General features: G+C 42.4%; 1 protein-coding gene across 1 annotated transcript in view; it reads left to right on the top strand.

Annotated features, from left to right (window-relative positions):
* The window catches only part of LOC109867358 (cholesterol side-chain cleavage enzyme, mitochondrial), a 48102-nt gene extending 44058 nt beyond the window's left edge, over nt 1–4044 (top strand). Inside the window, exons 7-9 of the mRNA XM_020456479.2 lie at nt 972–1050; nt 1166–1357; nt 3523–4044. Of these exons, the coding sequence (XP_020312068.1) occupies nt 972–1050; nt 1166–1357; nt 3523–3645 (394 nt within the window). The 3' untranslated portion in view covers nt 3646–4044. The remainder of the gene's footprint in view (nt 1–971; nt 1051–1165; nt 1358–3522) is intronic.
* The last annotated feature ends 12363 nt before the right edge of the window (nt 4045–16407 follow it).

Below are 16407 nucleotides of genomic sequence, written 5' to 3' on the forward strand. Positions count from 1 at the left end.
TTTGCTGGTCTTCCTAAGCCAGGATTCAGACGTCGCTAGGACATCCGGGTTGGCAGAGTGTGCTAAAGTAGTGAATAAAACAAACTTAGTGAGGAGGCTTCTAATGTTAACTTGCTTGCATGAAACCAAGGCTTTTATAGTTACAGAAGTCAACGAATGAGAGTGCCTGGGGAATGGGAGTGGAGCTAGGCACTGCAGGGCCTGGATTAACCTCTACATCACCAGAGGAACAGAGGAGGAGTAGGATAAGGGTACAGCTAAAGGCTATAAGAACTGGCCGGCCTGAAACTCTTTCTAAAGACTGTTGACATCTAGTGGAAGTTCTAGGAACTGCAATCTGGGAGGACTTCGCCTTATAATAAAAGTGACAGCCATTGAAAATAGTGGTAGGCTGAATTTTGTTTTTGGGGGATGGTTTGTCCTCGGGGTTTCGCCTGCCATATCAGTTCCGTTATACTCACAGACGTTATTTTAACCGTTTTAGAAACTTTAGTTTTTTCTTTCCAAATCTACCAATTATGTGCATATCCTAGCTTCTGGGCCTGAGTAACAGGTAGTTTACTTTGGGAACGCTTTTCATCCGGACGTGAAAATACTGCCCCCTACCCAAGAGGTTAAACCAGGTGAGATCACTGCATGTGTGGGAGGTGGAACTAAAGGGTTAGCTAATGCGTGTTGAGCAGGGGTTCTACAGTGAAAAAAGGCAAGAATCACTAACCAGAACAGCAATGGACAAGGCATATTGACATTAATCACAGTATATATCATGTCATTACTGATCATGAACATGTTTTTACGTCATTGCAATGGTGCAAACTACTGGTTAGACATTAGAAGTGAAGTCACAATGATCACTTTTAGAGATGAATTTCAGATATCGCTTAAACATCTATACTCTTCATCTGTTGAGATGCCTGGGCCACCTACTGGTTAAGCATTAAGTCAAGTCACCATCTTCTTCTGTCCGTCAGGCTTCATCCAGTTGCAGTCAGTTTACAGAGATACATTACAGAGGAAATCGTCATTCAGAACTATAACATACCTTGTGGGGTAAGAGGAGACAACCAATGACATATGGTTGCTACTGTATTTACATTTGATCAGAGACTTTGGTTGATGGTTTGGGAGGGCAGTATGTTATGTGGTGTGTTCTCATACTCTCTAGACTCTGGTCCAGTTGGGTCTCTATGCGATGGGTAGAGACCCAGATGTGTTCCCCAGACCTGAGAAGTACCTCCCGTCCCGCTGGCTGCGGACAGAGAACCAGTACTTCAGGAGCTTGGGCTTCGGGTTTGGACCCAGACAGTGTCTTGGACGGCGCATAGCTGAGACGGAGATGCAGCTCTTCCTTATACATGTGAGGTTCACATGTGAGGTTTTAATGACTGATTAAAATCCTTAAGAGTCAATCTAAGTAACATATTAAAAATAATTAGATCAAAATCTGTCCGTTTAAGCTAGAGATATCAGTTTTGTTGCATGGGCTTAATCCATGTCGGCCTTCCGCATCTGCGGTGGAAGGTGGCCGAGCTACAGCGATGTTAGTCAGACCATGAGACATCCCGAAAATTTTTGTAGCGTCCGAATACTAATATGACCCATCTATGGAAAGGGGAGACTCTCACAAACACAGTTGTGCTCTCTACGACCCCCAGAAGTGTCAGGGGACTCGTCTGAAGGTCATACAAACACATGGAAATATGGAGGTCGTTTGAAACAACAGAAGTTAGGGGTTAAATATGTGACTGGCCACCTGGATTTGATCTTATGTAGCAACATTTGAAATAGTGTTTTTTTCATTGGATAAAAGTAGCAATCTAGAGCTAGAAAATGGTATATCACACACTGCAGTTGAAGAACAATGGGAAATTAAATCTGCTTTGAAAGTTGATAAACTTGTAACCCCACTTTTGAGAAAATGGCCCTTACTGGAGAGCTCTTCTTTGTCTACACCCCTTCAGCATCATTCACACCCTCTTAAACCTTAACCCTTAAAGTAGATCCAGTCCTTCTAGAAAGCAATCTTTGTCAGCCTAGTCAAAATTCTCATTGTCCATATCGATCATATTATTCTGCTGCTTTCTTTTTAGGTTCCTGTTTGATACACTTCATTTTTACATGTTTTATGCTTTTTTATGCCATATTTTATGCTAAAGCGATGAAATCTGTTTACAATGTAATGTAGCATGTGTGTCTCGTCTCTGCGCCAGGTAGCAATAGTTCACATTAAGCATAAAATGGTTCTAGTCCTTGCTTTGTCCCACCCGGGTCAACTGCATATCCCTGGAAAGCGTATCTCATTGGCTACAAGGTGCCATAGTAGCCAGTCCTCTGTGTAATGGATGCCTACAGCGCGTAAGCAGACAACATCATATTTTTGATGGGCACTCGGTGGACATTCGATGTTCCCATACGTCATACGTCATCAGATAGCATTGACTAGATGTGTTCCTACCAACCTAAAGATTAATCTGATACCCCTACATGTAGCTATAGATTAATCTGATACCCCCACATGTAGCTATAGATTAATCTGATACCCCTACATTTAGCTATATCTCAAACAGACCAAACTGAAGCTTACTGAAGTTTTGAAGTTTGCTGTTTGGTTAAAACAGTGTGTAAAGTAAACATTTTGACTCTCTGGGCTGGTGATCAATAACGGTAGGTCACAGGCAGACAAATAAGATATCCTCATGATCTGTGGAGTCCCAGCTTTCGGTGTGTATCAACGTATTCCATGTTTACATTGTTTATGCTTCACAACGCTAACCAGAATGTAGGTAGCAGCCATCTTGAAATGAAGTCATCAACACGCCCTGCCCTTATAAATTTGTATGCCCATATATGGTAGTTAGTCACACCAAAGAGTTGAAGGCACAGATCAATAGCCAAGATACTCAGCTTTCTGCAGACACCCTGCTTTTGCAGATAGGGGCTACCGTTCTCATACAAGACTTAATTAAATAAATGCAAATCTAAAAGGGTCCCCAAATCATATTAAGAGGTTAAGGCAGATGAAAGTTGACATGTTCCAGAAGTAATTTCTGTCAAAAAATGCATTTTGATAAAAAAATGTATGTTTACATTCAAATGCCTCTCCTGTGAAGTGATGTGCGACAAAGTCCTAGTTTCCTAAAACGAGTCACATAGGTAGGACAGACACTTAAAAAATCTTATTCCTTATCACGTATATTTTTACTGTCTTTTTTGCCATTTATGTGTTATTCAATGCGTTTCTATGGGCTATAGTAGTAAAAGACAAATTCTATATTTAACAAATAATTGTTTCAATTTTTTATACTTAAATGGGTCCTAAAATTCAAAATCAAATAGCTAAATGATCCTGATCATCTTAAAACAATGCAAAATATTTAAAATATTTAGTTTTGATTTAACTTTCATTTAGTTTAACCTACTTTTTTTATTCAGCTATAATTTTTCCTTTCAATAGTACAATGTCACAGGAAGACAGAACAGTCATATGGTTGTAACACTGTGCCTTTTTCTCTGTCACTGCAGATGCTGGAGAACTTCAGAGTAGATAAACAGCGTCAGGTGGAGGTACACAGTACCTTCGAGTTGATCTTGTTGCCAGAGAAGCCCATTCTTCTGACCCTAAAGCCTCTAAAGAGCGGCCAGTGATATCATGAAGCCTCTACACAGTAGCTGGTGACATCATGAAGCCTCTACACAGCAGACGGTGACATCATGAAGCCTCTACACAGCAGACGGTGACATCATGAAGCCTCTACACAGCAGACGGTGACATCATGAAGCCTCTACACAGCAGATGGTGACATCATGAAGCCTCTACACAGCAGATGGTGACATCATGAAGCCTCTACACAGCAGACGGTGACATCATGGAGCCTCTACACAGCAGACGGTGACATCATGAAGCCTCTACACAGCAGACGGTGACATCATGAAGCCTCTACACAGCAGACGGTGACATCATGAAGCCTCTACACAGCAGACGGTGACATCATGAAGCCTCTACTCTGTAAGGTCAAAGCATAATAAAACAATAATATAACTGGATTAGTTTCTTTATTTTGTGGTTGTCTGGTACTTTCTAACTAGCTAGGGCCATCTACTTTAAGTGCTGCCTGTCTTCCCAGTAGCCTAATTGGTATGTGAACTTCTGACTGCTCATCATTTGCAGATGATCAACCAGGATTAAGGGGAAGGGAAATTTGACTGTTGTTGTTTTCGTAATCAGTGGCTGTCTTGGAGGGGGAGTGGTTTCTCCTCTCCTAGGCAATCATCAATTAGTACCGGAAGGTGTGCTCTTCACCTTTGCAAGGCAATTGGTATTAACAATTCAGTCTCCCCTGTTTTCTCAGGGGCAGCTGTGTCAGTGGCAGTCTCTTAGCAAATGTAATATTATTTTCATCAAACTGCGTTTTCTCTCAGTCTGAGAGAATCTGGTCATTGCGGTGGTGGCACAGGTCTACTCAATTCTCCTAAGTGGAGATTTTGTATTTTATCCGTCTCTCTCTCTCTCTCTCTCTCACCTGTCCATCTTCTCATTTGAATTCCATGCTGTCACTGTCACTTGACCACTCAAGCTTAACATTTTTGTCATCTATCGCCCACCAGGTGTCCTTAGAGAGTTCCTCAATGAGCAATGGCTCACGGCTCTTCGTACTTGGTGACTTCAACCTCCCGATGTCTGCCTTTGATTAATTCTTTCCAACTCTCTCTTTTCCCTCCTCGCCCTTTCTCAGTCCAATCCCACTCACAAGGCAGGCAATATGCTTTACCTCGTCTTTACTGGAGGCTGTTCTCCTGCTAATCTCACTGCAAACCCCCTCCAGGTCTCTGTTCTCCTCCTAATCTCACCTCAACCCCCTCCAGGTCTCTGTTCTCCTGCTAATCTCACTGCAACCCCCCTCCAAGTCTCTGTTCTCCTCCTCCTTATCCAGTGTCCTTATCTTCATAATTCTAATCATTCTAATGCTGTTCATTATACCGGGAATAGGGAGTGGTTTTGGGCTGGAAATCTCTGTAACTGGGTTCCCTCCATTCAACCCTACTTTCTACACATGGACTGTACATTATTTTCCCATTTGTCATTAAATATTTTTTCAAGCTCTGTCATCTTGGTTGTTGATCATTGCTAGACAGCCATTTTCAAGTCTTGCCACAGACTTTCAAGCCAATTTAAGTCAAAACTGTAACTAGGCCACTCAGGAACATTCAATGTCATCTCGGTAAGCAACTCCGGTGTCTATTTGGCCTTGTGTTTTAGGTAATTGTCCTGCTGAAAGGTGAATTTGTCTCCCAGTGTCTGTTGGAAAGCAGACTGAACCAGGTTTTCCTCTAGGATTTTGTTCATGCTTAGCTCCATTCCATTAGTTTTTTATCCTTACAAAACTCCCTAGTCCTTGCCAATGACAAGCATGCCCATAACATGATGCAACCACCACCATGCTTGAAAAAATGGAGCGTGGTACTCAGTATCAAATCAAATGTTATTTGTCACATTTGTACCGGTACAGAGTCAATGTGGAGGCTATATACAGGGTGTACCAGTACAGAGTCAATGTGGAGGCTATATACAGGGGGTACCGGTACAGAGTCAATGTGGAGGCTATATACAGGGGGTACTGGTACAGAGTCAATGTGGAGGCTATATACAGGGGGTACCGGTACAGAGTCAATGTGGAGGCTATATACAGGGTGTACGGTACAGAGTCAATGTGGAGGCTATATACAGGGGGTACCGGTACAGAGTCAATGTGAAGGCTATATACAGGGGGTACCGGTACAGAGTCAATGTGGAGGCTATATACAGGGTGTACGGTACAGAGTCAATGTGGAGGCTATATACAGGGGGTACCGGTACAGAGTCAATGTGAAGGCTATATACAGGGGGTACCGGTACAGAGTCAATGTGGAGGCTATATACAGGGGGTACCGGTACAGAGTCAATGTGGAGGCTATATACAGGGGGTACTGGTACAGAGTCAATGTGGAGGCTATATACAGGGGGTACCGGTACAGAGTCAATGTGGAGGATATATACAGGGGGTACCGGTACAGAGTCAATGTGGAGGCTATATACAGGGGGTACCGGTACAGAGTCAATGTGGAGGCTATATACAGGGGGTACCGGTACAGAGTCAATGTGGAGGCTATATACAGGGGTTACCGGTACAGAGTCAACGTCGAGGCTATATACAGGGGGCACTGGTACTGAGTCAGTGTGGAGGCTATATACAGGGGGTACCGGTACAGAGTCAATGTGGAGGCTATATACAGGGGGTACTGGTACAGAGTCAATATGGCGGCTATATACAGGGTGTTACGGTACAGTGTCAATGTGGAGGCTATATACAGGGGGTACCGGTACAGAGTCAATGTGGAGGCTATATACAGGGGGTACCGGTACAGAGTCAATGTAGAGGCTATATACAGGGGGTACTGGTACAGAGTCAATGTGGAGGCTATATACAGGGTGTTACGGTACAGAGTCAATGTGGAGGCTATATACAGGGGGTACCGGTACAGAGTCAATGTGGAGGCTATATACAGGGGGTACCGGTACAGAGTCAATGTGGAGGCTATATACAGGGGGTACTGGTACAGAGTCAATGTGGAGGCTATATACAGGGTGTTACGGTACAGAGTCAATGTGGAGGCTATATACAGGGTGTTACGGTACAGAGTCAATGTGGAGGCTATATACAGGGTATTACGGTACAGAGTCAATGTGGAGGCTATATACAGGGGGTACCGGTACAGAGTCAATGTGGAGGCTATATACAGGGGGTACTGGTACAGAGTCAATGTGGAGGCTATATACAGGGTGTTACGGTACAGTGTCAATGTGGAGGCTATATACAGGGGGTACTGGTACAGAGTCAATGTGGAGGCTATATACAGGGTGTTACGGTACAGTGTCAATGTGGAGGCTATATACAGGGGGTACCGGTACAGAGTCAATGTGGAGGCTATATACAGGGGGTACCGGTACAGAGTCAATGTAGAGGCTATATACAGGGGGTACTGGTACAGAGTCAATGTGGAGGCTATATACAGGGTATTACGGTACAGAGTCAATGTGGAGGCTATATACAGGGTGTTACGGTACAGAGTCAATGTGGAGGCTATATACAGGGTATTACGGTACAGAGTCAATGTGGAGGCTATATACAGGGGGTTCCGGTACAGAGTTAATGTGGAGGCTATATACAGGGGGTACTGGTACAGAGTCAATGTGGAGGCTATCTAGAGGGTGTTATGGTACAGTGTCAATGTGGAGGCTATATACAGGGTATTACGGTACAGTGTCAATGTGGAGGCTATATACAGGGGGTACCGGTACCGAGTCAATGTGGAGGCTATATGCAAGGTATTACAGTACAGAGTCAGTGTGGAGGCTATATACAGGGGGTACCGGTACAGAGTCAATGTGGAGGCTATATACAGGGTGTACCGGTACAGAGTCAATGTGGAGGCTATATACAGGGGGTACCGGTACAGAGTCAATGTGGAGGCTATATACAGGGGGTACCGGTACAGAGTCAATGTGGAGGCTATATACAGGGGGTACCGGTACAGAGTCAATGTGGAGGCTATATACAGGGGGTACCGGTACAGAGTCAATGTAGAGGCTATATACAGGGGGTACTGGTACAGAGTCAATGTGGAGGCTATATACAGGGTATTACGGTACAGAGTCAATGTGGAGGCTATATACAGGGTGTTACGGTACAGAGTCAATGTGGAGGCTATATACAGGGTATTACGGTACAGAGTCAATGTGGAGGCTATATACAGGGGGTTCCGGTACAGAGTTAATGTGGAGGCTATATACAGGGGGTACTGGTACAGAGTCAATGTGGAGGCTATCTAGAGGGTGTTATGGTACAGTGTCAATGTGGAGGCTATATACAGGGTATTACGGTACAGTGTCAATGTGGAGGCTATATACAGGGGGTACCGGTACCGAGTCAATGTGGAGGCTATATGCAAGGTATTACAGTACAGAGTCAGTGTGGAGGCTATATACAGGGGGTACCGGTACAGAGTCAATGTGGAGGCTATATACAGGGTGTACCGGTACAGAGTCAATGTGGAGGCTATATACAGGGGGTACCGGTACAGAGTCAATGTGGAGGCTATATACAGGGGGTACCGGTACAGAGTCAATGTGGAGGCTATATACAGGGGGTACCGGTACCGAGTCAATGTGGAGGCTATATACAGGGGGTACCGGTACAGAGTCAATGTGTCATGTGTTGTATTGGATTTGCCCCAAACATAATGCTTAACATTCAGGACAAAAAGTTCATTTCTTTGCCCCCCAAAAAATCTGGAATATTTTTATTCTGTACAGTCTTCCTTCTTTTCACTCTGTCATTTAGGTTATGTTGTGGAGTAACTACAATGTTGTTGATCCATCCTCAGTTAAATCATCATTGGCCTCATGGTGAAATCCCTGAGCTGTTTCCTTCTTCTCCGGTAACTGAGTTAGGAAGGACGCCTGTATCTTTGTAGTGATTGGGTGTATTGATACACCATCCACAGTGTAATTACTAACTTCACTATGCTCAAAAAGATATTTAATGTCTGCTTTTTTTTGTTTACCCATCTACCTTGTTTTCAACCCTTTCAAAACCTCCCTGGTCTTTGGGGTTAAATCTGTGCATGAAATTCGTTTGAGGGAATTTACAGATAATTGTATGTGTGGGGTACAGAGATGAGGTAGTCATTAGAAAATCATATTAAACACTATTATTGCACACAAAGTGAGTCCATGCAACTTATTATGTGACTTGCTAAGCACATTTTTACTACTGAACTTATTTATGCTTGCCATAACAAAGGGGTTGAATACTTATTTACTCAAGACATTTCAGTTTTTCATTTTTCTATTCATTTGTTAACATTTGTAGACATTATGGGATAGTGTGTGTGTAGGCCAATGACCCAAAAATATTTATTTAAACAAGTGTCGCTGGTCAAAACCACGTCATTCAATTTATACTCTGGTGGAATGTCTGTAGACTGTTGCTGCGACTGTCAGTTTCCTTGTTGCACAGGACCCGACTTGAATGTAACACTTAACTAGTTGCCTTGAACGCAGCTCCCTAGCAATTCAACAAGCACCAGCTGCTAAATCAAATCAAACTGTATTTGTCACATGTGCCGAATACAAGAAGTGTAGACCTTACCGTGAAATGCTTACTTACAAGCCATTAAACAATATTGCAGTTCAAGAAGAGTTATGAAAATATTTACCACTTAAGTCAAAAAGTAATAATATAAAGTAACATAATGTCAGAGGAAAGGCTTTCCTCCTATTATAAAGTTCCTGGATGGCAGGAAGCTTGGCCCCAGTGATGTACTGGGCCGTTTGCACTACCTCTGTAGTGGCTTATGACCAGATGCCAAGCATTTGCCATATCAGGCGATGATGCAACCGGTCAGCCTCGTGGGGGGGGGAAAGGTTTTGTTGTGCCCTCTTCACAACTGTCTTGGTATGTTAGGACCATCTTCCTCAGAGCTTCCACCCAGTAGCATAAACATATTGGATGCCATGGCTCCGCCTCTGCAGAGGGCCTTCCATTGCACTATGTCCTGCCGCCCACATCTCCTGCCCTCAAACCCTTCTTCTGCTGATCAATGACTGCTAGCAATCCTTGCCCCCCCAACAATGTCACCGCTGTGGCTGTGGACTTGGACCTTCATCCTGACCCCTCCTTTGTCCGATTTGCTGGACGGCCTGAATTGGGTTTTCTCCGTCTCATCTATAGTCCTTGCACTCCTCACTTCTGCACTTGACGAGCCAGAAGTTGTCTCCTGCCTCCTGGCCAAAGAGGTGAAGCAGGGGTTTCTGATTTGTCCCTTCTCCTCCCTTCCATTCTCCACATCAGTCCCCTAGGAATTGCTACCCGAAAGTATTATGTCAAGAATCGTATAATCAATCTCTCCACCCCCCACGAATCTTCAGTCTCCAGCATCAACAGCCTCATACCCAGTCTTGTCTTCCCCTTGCAATATGCCACAGTCAACCATGCCATCACTGTCATTAAACTTGCTGGCCATGTAGCTTGGCCTGCCAAAGCCGACATCATCTTCGCCTTCAAGGTGCTGCTCCTCCATCCTGACACCTGGCATCTCTTCGGAGTCTGCTGGGAGGGACGGTACTACCTCTGTCTGCCTGCTGTAAGAGGAGCCCTGGAATATTCAACACTTCTGTTGGGTCTAGCTGAATGTCAACAGGCTTCTTTATGTTGTCCATCTCCTTGCCAATTTCCTCACTATTGGCATCCCTTCATCCCCTCCCGCCCTGGGCCTCTCCACCTTCAGCTGCCTTGGCGTACCTCTGAGAAGACAGGAGGCCTCTATATCTTCAGCTGCCTTGGCGTACCTCTGAGAAGACAGGAGTCCTCTATACCTTCAGCTGCCTTGGCGTACCTCTGAGAAGACAGGAGTCCTCTATACCTTCAGCTGCCTTGGCGTACCTCTGAGAAGACAGGAGTCCTCTATACCTTCAGCTGCCTTGGCGTACCTCTGAGAAGACAGGAGTCCTCTATACCTTCAGCTGCCTTGGCGTACCTCTGAGAAGACAGGAGGCCTCTATACCTTCAGCTGCCTTGGCGTACCTCTGAGAAGACAGGAGTCCCCCTCCCTGCCTCATACTGGACAGTCTCTATTCAGGTCTCCCTGCCTCAACAAACTTCATCCCTCAGGCTGCTTGTCCCACCTTCTCTCCCAGGCATCCTCCCTGCCTCAACAAACTTCATCCCTCAGGCTGCTTGTCCCACCTTCTCTCCCAGCATCCTCCCTGCCTTCCCTTCCCACTCCATCCTATCAGCCATTGCACCTTCCTCCTCCCCTCCTCCACCTTTCTTTTACTTAGATTTTTTCAAGGGTCTTCTGGGGGGGATTGCTTTCACCACAGGAGCATAACTACAACAGCCTAACTACCAAGCAGAGTCAACCCCTCATCTGCAACCTATGACTTCATCCAGTTCCATCTCATTTCTCCACTGAATCCTCCCTCACATCCATTTCATGTCTGGTCCTTAAACTCGTGAAAAAAGTGAATGTATCTGCAATGTCCATTTCCATGGTTATTGGAATGCTACAGCAACTTGACCAAATCTGTGACAAGAGTAAAAATAAAAAAAATCTGAATGACTGACTTTTATTTTGTTACACAACTGTAAGCTATTTTCTGTAAGCTCACCATCATTACCTCAAATTATGTTGTGGGCTTATTTCCCTTTTAGCTACTTTTTCTTCATTCAAGTTCAGACTTTGTCAGCTATTCTCATTATTTGAAATGGCTCGCTAGCAAGGTAGCAACAAACCAAAACTTTGTTTAGAAAAGTTGCTTTTAGTTGCCTGGCATGCTAGGTTAACATGCACTAAATACAATTTTAAACTGATGGGTTTACTGGTGTTAAAATTGAGAAAATGCTGTTTGGACCACCGGGCTGCTAATGTCACGCAGAGGTTGACGTTTTATGATACCTTTTTTATAATGAAAATGACTAGTTTGCGGTCGGACGACAATAGAATGTTCATGATGTCACTGAGACAACTCTACAGACATGTTGATAGGCCAACTGTAAACCAGCCATAACACAAATGGTGACAAAAGTCAGGAGGTGTGAATACTTTCTGAAGGATGTCTGTTATCTTACATTCCACATCAACAACTGATGACTAAATATCTGTTAGCCTATGTTTCACATCAAATCTAATTATATTGGTCACATACACCTGTTTAGCAGATGCTCACGAGTGGCGCATCGGTCTAAGGCACTGTGTCTCAGTGCAAGAGGCAGTCATTGGTTTGAATCCAGGCTGTATCACATCCAGCCGTGATTGGGAGTCCCATTGGGCGGCGCACAATTGGCCCAGCGTCATCCGGGTTTGGCCAGGGTAGGCCGTCATTGTAAATAAGAATTTGTTCTTCACTGAAGAAAAGGTTACATTTCATTTAAATGAAACGCTTGTGTTTCTATCTCCAACAGTGCAGTAATATCTAACTAAATGCTTGTGTTCCTAGCTCCAACAGTGTAGTAGTATCTAACTAAATGCTTGTGTTTCTAGCTCCAACAGTGCACTAGTATCTAACTAAATGCTTGTGTTTCTAGCTCCAACAGTGCAGTAATATCTAACTAAATGCTTGTGTTTCTAGCTCCAACAGTGTAGTAGTATCTAACTAAATGCTTGTGTTCCTAGCTCCAACAGTGTAGTAGTATCTAACTAAATGCTTGTGTTTCTAGCTCCAACAGTGCAGTAGTATCTAACTAAATGCTTGTGTTCCTATCTCCAACAGTGCAGTAATATCTAACTAAATGCTTGTGTTTCTAGCTCCAACAGTGCACTAGTATCTAACTAAATGCTTGTGTTTCTAGCTCCAACAGTGCAGTAATATCTAACTAAATGCTTGTGTTTCTAGCTCCAACAGTGTAGTAGTATCTAACTAAATGCTTGTGTTTCTAGCTCCAACAGTGCACTAGTATCTAACTAAATGCTTGTGTTTCTAGCTCCAACAGTGCAGTAATATCTAACTAAATGCTTGTGTTTCTAGCTCCAACAGTGCACTAGTATCTAACTAAATGCTTGTGTTCCTAGCTCCGACAGTGCAGTAATATCTAACTAAATGCTTGTGTTTCTAGTTCCAACAGTGCAGTAATATCTAACTAAATGCTTGTGTTCCTAGCTCCGACAGTGAAGTAATATCTAACTAAATGCTTGTGTTTCTAGCGCCAACAGTGCACTAGTATCTAACAAATTACACAACATACACAATACACACAAATCTAAAGTAAAGGTGTGGAATTAAGAATAAATAAATATATGGATGAGCAATGTCTGAGCGGCATAGCGTAGAATAGTATAGAATACAGTATATACATATGAGATGAGTAATGCAAGATATGTAAACATTATTAATGTGACTAGTGTTCCACAGTCGCATACACATGCAAAAACTGTTTTATAATGTTTTGTCCCACACCGGATAGGTGCAGTAAAATGTGTTGTTTCACAGGGTCAGCCATAATAGTATGCTGCCCCTGGAGCAAATGACTGGCCAGGGGCTGGAGATACACAACACAAACTGTCAACACACACACTGCGCTACAGCAAAACATCCATAACTATGTCATGTTAACATTAAAAACAAGTTTCTGCTGAGTCCCTGTCATGGCCACATCAGAGCCACATGACATATACAAAGCTGCGGTTTGATCTAAAGTAAAGGCTTCAGAAACTCAGTGAGATTTCAATACATTTCTAGACTGAGAAACACTTTACAATAATGCTTAATACATGTGTATTATCTAATTATCTATCTACTTTCTGTCGCTCCTCAACAGTACGGTGCCATTTGGGACTCAGACCTTCTTATTAAGAAGGACACAAATGTGGTGTTTGCTTTTAGATGGCCTCAAACGGGCGTTTGAAGTGTCCTTCCAGTCAGTCGTCCTCTAGTGAGGGTTACAGACTGTCCTTCAGATGATAAGCACAGTGGCTGACCGTCCCTTATCAGGTCCAAGGCCTAGGGTGTGTGTTTTTTATTAAACTTTTATTGAACCCAGGGTTTCATTTACAAGGAACAATAAATCAACATAATCAATCTCAATACAACACTATACAATGACACATTTCAACAAATCAAATTGAAAAGCCACAGATAAAATTACACATCAATCAAAACAAGTGCAGTTCTCCGTTCCTCAGCATTCAACAATAAACATAAGTTGCGCTCAGATGACGACAAATATTAATAACATTCCACCCATGAGGCCAAAGAGGGCGCTTTTGGTTATAGACTGCAGGAAAGGGCTACACTCATGGGTACACTAGCAATTGCTGCCAGTCTTGACTTCAATGGGAACAACCATCTATGGGTTATATTTCTATGGCTGCCAGTCTTAATTTGAATGGGAACTGCCATCTATGGGTTATATTTCTATGGCTGCCAGTCCTGACTTGAATAGGAACTACCATCTATGGGTTATATTTCTATGGCTGCCAGTCCTGACTTGAATAGGAACTACCATCTATGGGTTATATTTCTATGGCTGCCAGTCCTGACTTGAATAGGAACTACCATCTATGGATTACATGTCTATGGCTGCCAGTCTTGACTTGAATGGGAACTGCCATCTATGGGTTATATTTCTATGGCTGCCAGTCCTGACTTGAATGGGAACTACCATCTATGGGTTATATTTCTATGGCTGCCAGTCCTGACTTGAATAGGAACTACCATCTATGGGTTATATTTCTATGGCTGCCAGTCCTGACTTGAATAGGAACTACCATCTATGGATTACATGTCTATGGCTGCCAGTCTTGACTTGAATGGGAACTGCCATCTATGGGTTATATTTCTATGGCTGCCAGTCCTGACTTGAATGGGAACTACCATCTATGGGTTATATTTCTATGGCTGCCAGTCCTGACTTGAATGGGAACTACCATCTATGGGTTATATTTCTATGGTTGGTTGCGGCTGTCAGTTTGCCTTATGCAAATTTCGAAATACAACCAATGCAAAACAATATACAGTTTGGGAAGTAAATGCTGCCTTTACTAAATGTGTAATGTTGTAGTTATTTTTGAATTTAGTTCTGGAGGATTCATTGCCATGGAAATGTCCTAGCTAAAAAGTGAGCCACTTACATGATATCGGTTAACCACAGGAAGTATAATTACATCACATGTTGAAAGCGCTGGTAGTACGTTCAGATTCCTAACACCTGAAGCAGGAGCACTAGATGAACATACGCATGCCTAGATCGTGCACATTCTTACATGCTTCTGATCAAATAAAACAATATATATTTTGAGTGTAATTTCTGCATCTACCCTTTAATTGCAAGTGAGGAATGTCCTGTCTAATGTTAATGTCCTGTCTAATGTTAATGTCCTGTCTAATGTTAATGTCCTGTCTAATGTTAATGTCCTGTCTAATGTTAATGTCCTGTCTAATGTTAATGTCCTGTCTAATGTTAATGTCCTGTCTAATGTTAATGTCCTGTCTAATGTTAATGTCCTGTCTAATGTTAATGTCCTGTCTAATGTTAATGTGCTGTCTAATGTTAATGTCCTGTCTAATGTTAATGTGCTGTCTAATGTTAATGTCCTGTCTAATGTTAATGTGCTGTCTAATGTTAATGTCCTGTCTAATGTTAATGTCCTGTCTAATGTTAATGTCCCGTCTAATGTTAATGTCCTGTCTAATGTTAATGTGCTGTCTAATGTTAATGTCCTGTCTAATGTTAATGTCCCGTCTAATGTTAATGTGCTGTCTAATGTTAATGTCCTGTCTAATGTTAATGTCCTGTCTAATGTTAATGTCCTGTCTAATGTTAATGTCCTGTCTAATGTTAATGTCCTGTCTAATGTTAATGTCCTGTCTAATGTTAATGTGCTGTCTAATGTTAATGTCCTGTCTAATGTTAATGTCCCGTCTAATGTTAATGTCCTGTCTAATGTTAATGTGCTGTCTAATGTTAATGTCCTGTCTAATGTTAATGTCCTGTCTAATGTTAATGTCCCGTCTAATGTTAATGTCCCGTCTAATGTTAATGTCCTGTCTAATGTTAATGTGCTGTCTAATGTTAATGTCCTGTCTAATGTTAATGTCCTGTCTAATGTTAATGTCCCGTCTAATGTTAATGTCCTGTCTAATGTTAATGTGCTGTCTAATGTTAATGTCCTGTCTAATGTTAATGTCCCGTCTAATGTTAATGTCCTGTCTAATGTTAATGTGCTGTCTAATGTTAATGTCCTGTCTAATGTTAATGTCCTGTCTAATGTTAATGTCCCGTCTAATGTTAATGTCCCGTCTAATGTTAATGTGCTGTCTAATGTTAATGTCCTGTCTAATGTTAATGTCCTGTCTAATGTTAATGTGCTGTCTAATGTTAATGTCCTGTCTAATGTTAATGTCCTGTCTAATGTTAATGTCCTGTCTAATGTTAATGTCCCGTCTAATGTTAATGTCCTGTCTAATGTTAATGTGCTGTCTAATGTTAATGTCCTGTCTAATGTTAATGTCCTGTCTAATGTTAATGTGCTGTCTAATGTTAATGTCCTGTCTAATGTTGATGTCCTGTCTAATGTTAATGTCCTGTCTAATGTTAATGTCCCGTCTAATGTTAATGTCCTGTCTAATGTTAATGTCCTGTCTAATGTTAATGTGCTGTCTAATGTTAATGTCCTGTCTAATGTTAATGTCCTGTCTAATGTTAATGTGCTGTCTAATGTTAATGTGCTGTCTAATGTTAATGTCCTGTCTAATGTTAATGTGCTGTCTAATGTTAATGTCCTGTCTAATGTTAATGTCCTGTCTAATGTTAATGTGCTGTCTAATGTTAATGTCCTGTCTAATGTTAATGTCCTGTCTAATGTTAATGT

This window comes from Oncorhynchus kisutch, linkage group LG22 (assembly GCF_002021735.2).
Source record: "Oncorhynchus kisutch isolate 150728-3 linkage group LG22, Okis_V2, whole genome shotgun sequence".
Taxonomy (NCBI): Eukaryota; Metazoa; Chordata; class Actinopteri; order Salmoniformes; family Salmonidae; genus Oncorhynchus; species Oncorhynchus kisutch.